The 14,764-nt window shown below is 42.5% G+C and overlaps 1 protein-coding gene across 1 annotated transcript in view; it reads right to left on the reverse strand.

The window, feature by feature from the left end:
• Nucleotides 1–14,764, reverse strand: part of cnksr2a (connector enhancer of kinase suppressor of Ras 2a) — a 579,431-nt gene that overhangs the window by 211,271 nt on the left and 353,396 nt on the right. The window contains exon 9 of the mRNA XM_078559925.1: nt 242–388. Within this exon, the coding sequence (XP_078416051.1) occupies nt 242–388 (147 nt within the window). The remainder of the gene's footprint in view (nt 1–241; nt 389–14,764) is intronic.

Here is a 14,764-nt window from a genome sequence, read left to right on the forward strand (position 1 = left end):
TATTGGGCAGTAAGCAGGTTAACATTGCTAAAGCTGGCTACATCTAACAATCAACAAATGAAGATTCTGATTTCTACAGTAATTTAAATACATCCCCAAAACAGGAAACAATATATGTTCACTATGAACATTTTAGCATAGTAGTTTTAAAGAAGAAAAACATTGCAATCACTTGTAACTTGGTGAATACAGTTGCCTGAATAAAGGGATTCTGCTGCATGCAAAATGAAGTTTAGTTTACCTGCAGTGCAAGAGGTTTCCATCTCATGTTCTTAAGCAAAGCAGGTGCAGAGGTGAGCATGCTCTGAGGCCGTTTCTTTAAGGTTAAGATGACCCCACTGGGATCTTCTCGAAGTGCATTTACCAAGTTTTTCAACTGCCATCCTACCTAGAACCCAACAGCAAAAATAAAAAGGGATAAAAAAACTACAACAAAACGGAAAGCAAAAAATACCTCATTAGCGTCACAATGGATTACTCTAAATGACACTTGGAACACAGAAACATTAACACAAATTATGAGACATAGTATAAAAAACAATTAGCATAGTCAGAAATGCTTCGCATGTAGAGAGATAATAGAATGGCTCTCATTGCTTAGTGACCCCAAGATAAGACAATGTCAGAGAATGGCTGATTTCTACTTCATATCTGATTGGCCATTCTAGATTAGCAATGTTAGCACTGAGAAATTGCAAACTAAGCATTTTAATAATGCTTGTACACTGGTAATATCATCTACATACTCAACACAAAACATGTCCCTGTGAAATAAAAACTATGACATTATTTTGAAGTGTATACATAGAAATAAACTTGGCATCACAGATCCTCACCAATATATTCCAAAAGATTAAGCTGCAGCAGCATGAATGTTTTCATGTCTCAAAAACTAGCTTGAGCAAGACCACTGAAAGAATTAAAGAGCAAGGAACTTCAGATCCGAGTTGAGGATCTGGAGTCCGAGCTGCAGATATGGCGCCACATCAGGGAGGGGGAAAGTTACCTGGACACTTTGCTCCAGGAAGTGGTTACACCCCTCAGATCAGGTAATTCAGGTTTGATCAGGGACAGGAGGGTGTGACTGCAGGTGAGGCAGGTATGGGGACCCAGGGAGTAGTGTTTGAGGAGCCTCGGCCCCTGCAATTGTCCAACAGTTACGAGGTTCTTGCAGGCTGTGTGGACGAGAGCAGGGACTGCAGGGAGGATGAGCGAACTGATCACAGCTCCATGGTACAGGGAGTCATTCAAGTGGGGGGAGGAAATAGGAACGTAATAGTGGTAGGAGACAGTATAATTAGGGGGGTAGATACTGTTCTCCGCAGTCATGAGCGTGAGTCCTGAAGGCTGTGTTGCCCCCTCGATGCCAGGGTTAAGGACATCACATCAGGGCTGGAGAGGAACTTGGAGTGAGAGGGGAGGGATTCAGTTGTCGTTGTCCATATTGGTACCAATGACATTGATAGGACTAGAAAGAAGGTTCTGTTGAAAGAGTTTGAACAGTTAGGAGCTAAATTAAAAAGCAGAACCTCCAAGGTAATGATCTTGGCATTACTACCAGAGCCACAGGCAAACTGGCATAGGATAAATAAAGTTAAGGAGTTAAATGCATGGCTCAACGATTGATGTGGGGGGAATGAGTTTTGGTTCATGGGGCACTGGCACCAGTACTGGGGTAGAAGGGAGCAGTTCTGGTGGGTTGGGCTTCACTTGATCCATGCTGAGACCAGTGTCCTGGCAGATCGAATAACTAGGGCTGTAGAGAGGGCTTTAAACTAAATAGAGGGGGGAGGGTTCTGGAGAGGGGATACATAGGCTTACAGAGCAAAAGGATATGGCACCATTGCAGGGAAGCTATTTAGGTAATGATACCCAGAGTTTGATAGGATGGGACAGAGTGTACAAACATTAAAAAAAGCAGTAAATAGGATCAAAGGGGGAAAAATTGATAAAAAGGCAAAATTAATGGCTCTTCACTTAAATGCAAATAGTATTCGGAACAAAATAAATGGATTAATGGCACAAATAGAGGTTAACAGGTATGATCTTAGAGCCATTACAGAGACATGGTTACAAGGAGATCAAAGCTGGGAACAAAATATTCAGAGGTATGTGACTTTTTGAAAGGGCAGGCAGGAAGGAAAGGGTGGCAGGGTAGCTTTGTTAGTACGAGATGGAATAAATATGATAGCAAGAAATGATTTTGGGTCGGAAGATGTAGAATCCATATGGGTGGAGGTAAGAAATAACAAGGGGAAGAAGACACTGGTGAGAGTAGTCCAAAGGCCCCCTAACTATAGCTATACTGTAGGGCAGGAGATAATGAGGGCATGTAAAAAAGGCAGTACATTAATCAAGGGTGCCTTTAATCTTCATGTAGATTGGGAAAATCAAATTGACAGAAGTAGCCATGAGCAAGAAATCATAGTGTATTCGGGACATTTTCCTAGAACAATATGTTGTGGATCCAACCAGGGATCAAACTATTTTGGATCTGGTAATGTGTAATGAGGCAGGTTTAATAAATGATCTCAGTATAAAAGATCCCCTAGAAAGCAGTGACCAGAATTTAGCATTCAGTGTGAGAGTGAGAAACTTGGGCTGGAAACAACTGTGCTAAACTTAAATAAGGGTAATTACAAATGAATGAGGGCAGAGTTGACTGGACTGGGAAAGGAGTTTAGCAGAAAAGACGGCTGATGAATAATGGCAGACATTTAAGAGAATAGTTCATGGGAAGAATTCTCCCCCCGTTGGGGGGGAAGTGCAGGAGCGGGTGCGTGCAGGTGCGCCTCCGATCGGCACCCCCAATTGGGGGTGCACCGCCATTTTACGTGGGCGGGCCAATTAAGGCCTGCCCATCATGATGTTTGCCAGGAAGCTCTATGCGCTCCCTGTGCGGGCGGGGGGAGTCCCTCAGCCGGGAGTGTGCTCTTTCGCGCATGCGTGCAAAAGAGCGCACTCATCTCCCTGAGGCTAAGTGCTGCCTCAGGGAGATCGGCGCCAAATTTAAAAATGGTCAACGCACAAAATTAAAATTTCCCTGACTGTCACATGTGTTGGGACATGTCCATCACTTTCATTCAAACTTTTATTAAATTTTTAAAAACCTACATGAAACCTCATCCCGTCCGTGGATGATGTTTCATGCTTTTTCTGAAGCCCGCAGGGCTCCTGGCCTGCCCGCCAACCTTAAGGTTGGATGAGCAGGTCCATTAGCTAGTTCAATTAGTTTTTAAATGGCGTCAATTGGCCGTTGACAGGTCGGCGGGCGCAAAGCTGACTGGGCTGCGCCCCCACCGACCTGAAAATTTAAATGAGGCCGGGTGATGTCGGGGGCTGAATTTTGCTGTCGGCAAGCAGGGGGCACGGTTCCCCCCGACGTCACCACGCTCCATTTAAATTTTCAGGAAGGCTGGGGGGGGAACCAAAATCAGCTCTCGGCCCGCTAACCTGTCAATGGCCAATTGTGGCCATTGACAGGATCATTGAAACAATTAAGGGACCTGCCCGTCCAGCCTTAAGGCTGGTGGACAGGCCAGGAGCCCCGGCGGGGAATAGAAAAAAAATGAAACCTCATCCACCGGCGGGACGAGATTTCATGTAGGGATCTAAAAAGTTTAATAAAGTTTTAGTGTAATTTATGAACATGTCCCATCTCAAGTGACATTGTCACATGAGGGGGACATGTTAAGGATTTTTGTTTTCTTTTTTTAACATTTTTAAAAGTGTCAGCGACCTCCCTGAAAATAAACTTTGTGGGTAAACTAGCAAGCAATATAAAAATGTACAGTAAGAGCTTCTTTAAGTATATAAAAAGAGAGAGGCCATAGTGAACATAGGCCCCTTAGAGAATGAGGCTGGGGAAATAATAATGGGGAACCTGGAAATGGCAGAGGAGTTGAATAAATACTTGGCATCAGTCTTCACGGTAGAAGATACTAATAGAATTCCAAAAATACGAAATAATCAAGTGGCAAAGGGGGGCAGGGAGGGAATAAATACAATAACTATCACTAGAGAAAAAGTACTAAGGAAACAAATGTGGCAAGAGGCCGATAGGTCCCTTGGACCCGATGGGTTGCATCCTAGGATATTAAAGGAAGTAGCTACAGAGATATTGGATGCACTGGTGGTAATAGTCCAAGAATCCTAGGATTCTGGAAAAGTCCCAGAGGATTGGAAAATTGCCAATGTAATGCCCTTGTTCAGAAAGGGACGGAGACAAAAAACAGGTAACTTTGGCCAGTTAGCTTAACATCCGTCATCGAGTAAATGTTAGAGTCTATTATAAAGGATGTAATAGCGGAGCATTTAGGAGCACATAATATAATCAAGCAAAGTCAGCATGGCTTCATGAAAGGGAAATCATGCTTGACAAATTTACTAGAATTCTTTGAGGAGGTAACAAGCAGGATAGATAAAGGGGAACCAGTAGATGTAATATATTTGGATTTTTCAAAAGGCGTTCAATAAGGTACTGCACATAAGGCTACTTAATAAGATGAGCCCATGGTATTGGGGGTAGTATCTTAGCATGAAGAGAAGGTTGGCTAACTAATAGAAGACAGAGGCCTGAATTTTTCAGTCAGCGTGCAGGGAGGGGGGGGCCCGACACACCGGCACGTAAAATGATGGGCGATGACGTCAGGCACGCGTCCCAACGTCATCCCGCTGTCTCGTGATGTTTTGTTTGGTGGGCACGCACTGGAGTCGGCTGCGTGCCCGCCGAAAACCGATAGGCCTATTAAGGCCATTAATGAATTAATTAGTGTCATTGTTAACACTGCCTGTCCAGCCTTAAAGTTGGCGGGCAGGCGAAAAGGCCAAGCCTCCTTTACATTTTTTAGGAAACCTCATCCACGAGCGGGATGAGGTTTCCTAAAGCTTTTATGAATCAAATAAAAAAGTTTTGTGAAATACAAAAGCATGTCCCATCTCATGTGGCACAGTCACACGAGGGGACATTTTTAAATAATTTTTTTTCCCATTTATTTAATTATTTCGATAGTGATTCAAACTCCCTGAGGCAGCTCCCTGCCTCAGGGAGGTTGAAGCATTCTTTCGCGCGCATGTGCAAAAGAGCACTGGCTCTGACTTTCCCTCCTCCCCCCCCACCTACACAGGTAGCACTGAGCGCTACCGCTCGCGTCTTATGCTGGGCGGGCCTTAATTGGAGCCGATCGTGGGCAGCGGTTGGCTCCGCGACCACCCCCGATCGCTCCCGCCGAGCCCGCACGCTGACTGAAACATTCAGGCCCGAGAGTTGGGATGGAGGGGGAGGGGGCATTTTCAGGATGACCACCTGTAACTAGTGGAGTGCCACAGGGATCAGTGCTGGGGCCACAATTATTTACAATATATATTAATAACTTGGATGAGGGAAATGAACGTACTATCGCCAAGTTTGCAGATGACACAAAAATTGGTGGGAAGGGAGCAGTGAGGATGGCACAAAGAGTCTACAGAGGGATATAGACAGGTTAAGTGAGTGGGCAAAAACTTAGCAGATGGAATATAATGTGGGAAAATGTGAGGTTATGCACTTTGGCAGGAAGAATAGAGGAGCTGAATATTAATGAAATGTAGAAAGAATGCAGAAAGCTGCAGCGGAGAGGGATTTGGGGGTCCTCATGCATGAGTTACAAAAGGCTAACATACAAGTTCAGCAGGTAATAGGGAAGGCAAATGGAATGTTGGCCTTTGTTTCAAAGGGAATGGAGTATAAAAATAGGAAATTCCTGCTAAAACTATACAAGGCACTAGTTAGACCACACCCAGAATACTGTGAACAGTTTTGGTCCCCTTATCTAAGGAAAGATATACTGGCATTGGAGGCAGAACAGAGAAGGTTCACTAGATTGATCCCGGGGATGGAGGGATTTTCCTATGAGGAGAGGTTTTGAGTAGGTTGGGCCTGTACTTATTGGAGCGTAGAAGAATGAGAGGTGACCTTATTGGAACATATAAGATTCTTAGGGAGCTTGACAGAGTAGATGCTGAGAGGTTGTTTCCCTTTGTGAGAGAGTCTAGGACCAGAGGGCATAATCTCAGAGTAAGGGGGCACCCATTTGAGACAGGGATGAGGAAGAATTTCTTCTCTTAGACGGTAGTGAATCTATGGAATTCTTTATCGCAGAGGGTTGTGGAGGTTGGGTCGTTAAGCATATTCAAAGCTGAGATAGACAGGTTTTTAATCAGTAAGGGAATCAAAGGTTATGGGGAAAAGGCAGGAAAGTGGAGTTGAGGATTATCAGATGAGCCATGATCTCATTGAATGGTGGAGCAGGCTCGATGGGCTGAATGGCCTACTTCTGCTCCTACATCTTATGGCCCAAACCTCATTCTCCCTCTACCCCTATATTCAGGCAACCTCTTTCTCATGCAGTTATTCAGATAAATATATTATAATTTCAATGCTCAAAAATTCAAAACATAGTATTTACTCAAGATGTTGCCCAAGATGGGAGTAATCTGTTGTCATTGTGGAGTTCTTTATAAACCTATGCTGGCATTTACTTTATTAAAATACACTTTAAGATGAAGCTGTTCTCAGATTATCATTTGATCATGTGCCTCATAAAAGGCTGTCACACAACGTAAGGGACCATGGGATTGGTGATAATGTATTATCATAGATAGAGGATTGATTAAAGTATGGGAAATGAAGAGTGGGGATAAACAGGTCATTTTCAGGTTGACAGCTATAACTAGTAGGATAATGTAAGGATCAGTGCTGAGGCCTCAGTTATTTACAATCTATATCAATGACTTAGATGAAGGGGCCAAATGTAATATATCTAAGTTGGTTAATGATACAAAGCTTGGTGGGAAAGCCAGCAATGACGAGGACACAAAAGGACTTAATTTTAATTCCGTGTAAGTGAATGGGTGACGAGTGAGTTAAAATTTCTTCAAAAATCAGCAAATAGATAGAGACAGGTTAAGTCAGTGGGCAAGAATGTAGCAGGTGCTGTATAATGTGGAGAAACATTAATTTATTAACCTGGTAGAAAAATTTTTTTAAATTATTTTAAATGGTGAGAAACTTAATAAACATTGGGCCAGAATTTTACACCCCATGGGTGGGTGTGCGCCTGACCCAAATGGGCCTGAAATTGCGCGAGATGATATCGGGCAAGCGTCCTAATTTCATGATGCACTCGTGTGATATTTCGTTCGGCAGGCACGCGCAAAAGTCGGAAGAGCGCCCACCGACAATTAAGTGAGCAATTAAGTCCATTAATGCCCCAATTGTCAGTGGTTTCTCATGGCCCATCTAACCTTACATAAAGTCGTGATCGGGGGCCGATTGCAAGCAGAACCGCATTTTGCACCTGCTTCCAGGCCCGCCGATCCTGTGCACCCGTCGAGTGCAAAATTCAGGCCTTGGTGTTCAAAGGGATTGGGTGTCTTTGTACATGAAACACAGAAAGTTAACATGCAGGTACAACAAGCAATTCAGAAGGCAAATAATATGTCAGCCTTTATTGCAAGGAGGTTGGAGTGCAAGATTTAAAAATTCTAGCTGCAATTTTCCAGGGCTTTGGTGAGCCACACCTGGAACACAGTATAGAATTTTGATCTGTGTACCGAAGGAAAGATATACTTGTTATAATGTTATAATATATTGGGGTGTACAAAGGTACACTAAATTGATTCCTGTGTCTCTCTTTCCATAGATGCTTCCTGAACTGCTGAGTATTTCTAGCATATTCTTCTTTTAAATTTCAGATTACCAGCATCTACACAAATTAAATATCACTGATCATGAAAGCAAATGTTGAATTATATATATCAAAAATGGTTACAACTGGAGGTGTGGAGACAGTCATTGTGTTTGGTAGTATAACAGAGGCAAGTGAGTCATACTATTTTATTTTTTGATCATAATCTGAAGGATTGCTTTATAATGTATCTGATTAATCACAGAATCACAGAATTGTTACAGTGCAGAAAGATGTCATTCAGCCCATTGTGTCTGCACCAGCTCTCTGAATGAACATTTCACTTAGTGCCTTCTCTCCGTAACCCTGCACATTTTCTAATAACAGTCCAATTCCCTTTTAAATTCTTCGACTGAATCTGCCTCTACCACATTCTCAGGCAGTGCATTCAGATCTTAGTCACTTGCTGTGTAAAAAACGTTTCTCTCATATAGCTTTTGCTTCTTTTGCCAATTACTTTAAATCTGTGCCCTTTCGTCTCCATCCTTTCACGAGTGGGAAGAGTTTCTTCCTATCTACTCTATCCAGGCCCCTCATGAATTTGAACACCGCTGTCAAATCTCCTCTCAGCCTTCTCTTCTCCAAGGAAAACAGTCCTAACTTCTCCAATCTATCTTCATAACTGAACCATTTATCTATCTTCATCCCTGGAACCATTCTCATGAATCTTTTCTGCTCTCTGTCCAATGCCTTGCCATCCTTCCTCCCGTTCCCCCAGTCGCTGGTAAGAACTGAACTGCTATTTTTAACTGCTACTGTATTTAACTCAGTTTGGAGGACAAGTCCCCAAAGCTACAGTTGTTACTCGCCTATGATTGCTGATATTTTCTCCGACTGAGACCAATTAGTTGTCCAATACCCTATGATCGATATCTCTACTTTTACAAAGTTCATCCAGCAGCTTTAAACAATAAACCACTAATGACAGGTTGGCAATGAGTGGCAACTTAATCTGATGGTCAACCTTGGCCTCCATGCTGAAGTAAATGGAATATCCAAATGCTAAGGCCGTGAGATGCCTACATTTTATTTTGTAATTTTATTTTTAAACAAAACATTCTCAAAGTTAATTTGACTAATGATTTCGCACAACAGCGGTACAAAAGTTTGATAACACCAGTAGAATACCAGCCTTTATGGAAATTAACCGTTATGAGCTATAAATCTCACTGGCATCCACACTGGTGTTGTCACTTTCTCTGAGAGTATAGTTTCCTGCGGGGAGAAACAACACTAAATTGCAAAACATATTAATTCAAACACTGAAACATTTTCCAAATATATGGAAGAGTATATTTTTTTAAAAAGCCCTCAGAAGCAAAAAACAAAAAGTGAAATACATTCCTCATGTAACACATTATCTATCTCAGTGCCTTTATCCCTGAAAGAATGCTGGAACATACAGGCAACAAGAAAACTTAAATAGATGCAGTGTAAACATAACTGTAGGCCCACTGTAGCCTTTACAACATAGATTGAGATTTTCCAAATTAAAATATTACTATATTAACAGAATCATGAAAAACTGAAATATTGGGTGGTATTTAATGCCACATCATCCCCTCCTTCCAAAAGCAGTGGGTTGGGGGGTGGGGAATGTCAAGGGCGGTTTTCCCACCTGGAAGCAAACTGAGGCCCTTAAGTGGCAAATTAAGGGCCACTTAATAGTTGGTCTGCCTCGAGGGAAACCCTCCAGTTTGGGCACCCTATGCCCAATGGAGGGCCCTGGCACTGGCAAACACGGGAAGATTCACCCCTGCTCTCCATACCAAACCCTACGCCCAACTCACCGGGGCTTGTCTGACTGGCCCTGATGAGGCCACTCCAGTTATTTGCATTTCAAGGCCTCCACAGTTGCTTCTCGACCCGGGCCTGCAGCCGTTCCAGCAATGGCCAGTACTCCTAGTGGTGCTGCTGGGACTGAAAATCTGCTAGTCCTCTGATTGGCCAGCAGCTTCTGGAATCCTCATCCCGAAAATACTGGGAACCCCAACAAAAGGCAGGCGGGTGCCTGATTGGGACTTAATCCCATCATCGAGTCTCCGGAAAATGGCAGTGGCAGGGCTGTCACTAGTTCTCTGGCCAATAGGCAGGGCCACCGTTACAGCCATTAAATTCAGCCCATTATTTCTAAGCTTATTTATATAAAATTCAGGCTGATAATTGAATTTCTTCAAAGTCTTCATATGGACTAGACAACTCAAATTTGCAGTTTAAAAGCATGGGGGGATAATTTATGGAATGCATTCAAGATTGCCTTCTAGATCAGTATATCAAGCAACCAATTGGGGAACAGCTATTTTAAATTTAGTCTTGTGCACTGAGAAAGGGTTAATTTATAACCTTGTGGTAAAGGAGCCAGGAGGGAAGAGCAATTGTTACATGAAAGAATTGTACAGTAAGTGAGTGATTTAGTTAAGCACAAAATGAGGGTCGTAAATCTGAACAAAGCAAACTATGTAGGTATTTGGAGCGAGTTACCTAAGGTAGATTGCCTAAGATAAGCTAAATTAAAAGATATGATGGTAAATAGGCAGGCAAACAGTTAAAGAATTAATTCATAATTTGTAACAATTCCATCGACTGTCCCTTGTTTTGAGGATGATGCTTGGTGTCAAGAGTTTCTGCCATGGGTCTTCATGCACCTGAGCAGGTCAATTCTCAACCAATAGATCTCTGGGCAATGATTATACATTTGTTTATGGAATAAAGACGTAAAAAGATATGAATTAGGACCAGGAGGAGATCTTACAGCCCCAAGGGCTTGCTCTGCTAATCAATACAATCATGGCTGATTTCTGCTTCAACTCCACTTTCCTGTTCACTGCCCACAGTCCTTAATTCCCTTAGAATACAAAAACCAGCCTACCTCAGCCTAGAATATACTCAACAATGGGGCATCCAGAACCCCCGGGGCAGAGAATTCCAAAGATTCAAAACCCCCAAAAGAGTAATAAGCCTAACGATTGGGGTTTTTAAAAAAATTCAGCAAAGGATGACAAATAAAGAAAGAACAGGACAAAAAATAAAAAAATACCTGGAAAAACTCAGCAGGTCTGGCAGCATCGGTGGAGAAGAGTACAGTTGACGTTTCGAGTCCTCATGACCCTTCAACAGAACTAAGTAAAAATAGGAGAGGGGTGAAATATAAGCTGGTTTAGTGGGGGGGTGGTGGTGGTGGTTGTTGGGACAAGCAAGCAGTGATAGAAGGAAATAACCAAAAGATGTCACAGACAAAAGAACAAAGAGGTGTTGAAGGTGGTGATATTATCTAAAAGAATGTGCTAATTAAGAATGGATAGCAGGACAAGCAAGGTAGCTCTAGTGGGGGTGGGGTGAAATAAGACTAAAAGGGCATAAAAGGTATAGATAAATGATCGGTGGAATACATTAAAAATAATGGAAATAGGTGGGAAAAGAAAAATCTATATAAATTACTGGAAAAAACAAGGAGGAAGGGGAAGAAATGGAAAGGGGGTGGGGATGGAGGAGGGAATTTAAGATCTAAAATTGTTGAACTCAATATTCAGTCCGGAAGGCTGTAAAGTGCCTAGTCGGAAGATGAGGTGCTGTTCCTCCAGTTTGCGTTGAGCTTCACTGGAACAATGCAGCAAGCCAAGGACAGACATGTGGGAAAGAGAGCAGGGTGGAGTGTTGAAATGGCAAGCGACAGGGAGGTCTGGGTTATGCTTGCGGACAGACTGAAGGTGTTCCGCAAAGTGGTCACCCAGTCTGCGTTTGGTCTCTCCAATGTAGAGGAAACTGCATTGGGAGCAACGAATGCAGTAGACTAAGTTGAAGGAAATGCAAGTGAAATGCTGCTTCACTTGAAAGGAGTGTTTGGGCCTTGGACGGTGAGGAGAGAGGAAGTGAAGGGGCAGGTGTTGCATATCTTGCGTTCGCATGGAGAGGTGCCGTAGGAGGGGGTTGAGGAGTAGGGAGTGATGGAGGAGTGGACCAGGGTGTCACGGAGGGAATGATCCCTATGGAATGCCGCAAGGGGGGGTGAAGGGAAGATGTGTTTGGTGGTGGCATCATGCTGGAGTTGGCGGAAATGGCAGAGGATGATCCTTTGAATGCGGAGGCTGGTGGGATGATAAGTGAGGACAAAGAGGACCCTAACATGTTTCTGGGAGGGAGGAGAAGGCGTGAGGGCGGATGCGCGGGAGATGGGCTGGACACGGTTGAGGGCCCTGTCAACCACCTTCAAGACCTCTTTGTTCTTTTGTCTGTGACATCTTTTGGTTATCTCCTTCTATCACTGCTTGCTTGTCCCAACAACCACCATTCCCCACCTTCTCTCTCTCTCTCCCCCCCACCCCCCACCCCTCCCCACTTAAACCAGCTTATATTTCACCCCTCTCCTATTTTTACTTAGTTCTATTGAAGGGTCATGAGGACTCGAAACGTCAACTGTACTCTTCTCCGCCGATGCTGCCAGACCTGCTGAGTTTTTCCAGGTATTTTTTATTTTTTGTTTTGGATTTCCAGCATCCGCAGTTTTTTTGTTTCTAAGAAAGAACAGGATATGAGAGTAAACTAGCTAGAGACAGAGAAAACAGATTGTAAAAACTATATAGGTTTGTAAAAACTATATAGTTATGTAAAAGAAATTAGCAAAAGTAAATGTGGTTCTCTGAAAGGTAGATACAGGAAAAATTAATGTGGGGAATAAAGAAATAGCAGGAACATAGCAGATAATTTGTACCTGGCCTCATGATAAAAGACACAAAAAGCATTCTAGAAGTAATAGGGAACTAAAGGTTTCATTAAAATAAGTGACTTTTCAGGTCTGTATTAGGGTAAATTAAAGTCTCCTAATATTACTGCTCTATGTTCGCTACACGCCTTTGAAATTTGCCCACAAACTTGTTCATCTATGTCCTCACTGTCTAGAGCTGTATAAAAAAAACTTCCAACAACATAATAGCAACATAATAGGTGCGGGCACAGACTGAAAATCAGACTCGCAGAAGGTTTCTACATCTCTGGGATGAGCACAAGTTTTGAAAGTGGGGGGTGGGGGGCGGGAGTCGGGAACTCACTTGCCTCCAACTAACGGCCTGTTAAGCTCTTTTGAGAAGCTTGTTAATGGGCAGGGGAGGGCGAGAATGCAATTTTTAAATTATAAATTGGCAAGTACGCACCATCTGGTGTACATTAGTGCACAGCTGTTGGGTTCAATGTGGGCAGACGTTAACTTTTTTTTTGTGTGGTGAAAAATGTTGGGACCCGTGTGGTCTTGTGTCAGATCATACACATAATTTTTCATTTGGCCTTTTGGCCCCTTTCGAGCTTAGTGGGGCTGCTGGTCATCCAAGATGCTGCCTGCTCTCTTCTGCAAGGCAATGGCAAGCTTCATCATGGCTGCTGTTTGCCTTTGTCACTCGTGCTCTGCAGACAGATCCCACCTCCTGGTAATGCTCAGCGCCACTAACTGGGCATTGTGCTTGCCTCGGGCAAATTAGGGAACCTACTTTTAAAGGTGGCATTGTGTGCATGATGCACATGCACCATGGGGTCAGGACCTGGAAATTATCCTGATATCAGGTTCCCGGCCCAGAATTGAAAATCAAGCTCTTGAGAACCAGAAATATTAAGTGATCTAGCCGTAATTGTTGTCCTATGAGAGTGAACGTTATTGGAAATCAAGAGAAATTTCAAATGAAGAAGAGGGAGTTTATAATAATGTAACATTACAGTTGAAAGATTTTATTTGGACGAACTAAGTAAGCTTAGTTGGTTACAAGGTTTCTCTCCATATATTGCAAAACTGACCCTAACAAGGCAAAACTGAAGATATCTACATTTAAACATACAGCCTACCTCCTTCAATTTTGAACAGCCACTCTCCATGATAAGGCACCTCCATGGTCCTGAGGATTTTTGCAGCTCATTTCTATCTCTATTTATCCTTTGCATTTTAAGTCCATTCTTAATCTCTAAACTTTCAATCACTTAATAGGCATAGAAAAAGCCTGTAAAGGTAGACTCTTTTAACTTGATATGTGAGGAAAGAACTAGAAGATACAAGTTTAATATTCACAAGCCTCAAATGTACTCGGGTGAAAAGAGCAAAGGAAATCAGAGGCATGCAGACACCAAACCAGTTAAGGCCATGATAATAAATAGCTTTATTTTCAGGAAGAGTATATGAATATATGAACAATGACTGACAAGTAAAGACCCTTTGGTCCATGCAGCTTGTCCACATAATTGTGATATCTTATGTACTTCCCAGTAGTGAAAAACCAGTTAAAACTCAGGCCAATTTGGGAGAATAAAATCTGGGAAATTCCTCTTGGACCCATCGAGGCAATCAAAACTAGCCTAGGAGATCAATATGGTTCTGAATTTGATGAGATATCCACCTTTTCTAAGATGTACGTGATGCACACCCAAACAGAAATAGGTTGAACTCTCACACAAAGGAATTCAATGAAACAGCATCCAATGCATAAAATGGCAGCTTGTTCCAGAGTTCCACTATTTTAATACCTAACCCAGATCGGTCCTATACAACTTAGACTTGTAACTTGGTACTCCCCAACCTATTTTACTGAAACAAAATATCAACTGAAACACAATCTATTCCCTTCATCACCTTATAAAGCTCAATAAGATTACTCTATAATCTTCCCCTCTCTCAAGTGTAGACTCCCAATTTTTTTAGTTATGTTGATAACTAAGATGCTTAATACAGGAAATTAATTTAGTGGCCCTGCTCTGCATGCTTTCCAGAGCATCAACGTCACCCATTATCTGAGGAGACCAAAACTGGACATAGTTTTCCAAGTGATGCCTGACCGTTATTCAGATTCTGAGTATGAGCTAGAGGAATTTGGTGTAAAATTAACTAGCCTCAAGCAAAGCTCGAGATCAGAAGATTTTGCCTGTTTGTCTCCACAAATTTATGGATACAAGGAATCTACTCTCAAACAAAACAATTAACGGTGTTTAACACATTGGAAAAGTACAGGAGGAAAATTTGTTTGGAAACAGCTACTAAATTATTAATCAAATACATTTGGTGTAAA

Source organism: Cetorhinus maximus, chromosome 16 (genome assembly GCF_964194155.1).
Source record: "Cetorhinus maximus chromosome 16, sCetMax3.hap1.1, whole genome shotgun sequence".
In the NCBI taxonomy this organism is placed as follows: domain Eukaryota; kingdom Metazoa; phylum Chordata; class Chondrichthyes; order Lamniformes; family Cetorhinidae; genus Cetorhinus; species Cetorhinus maximus.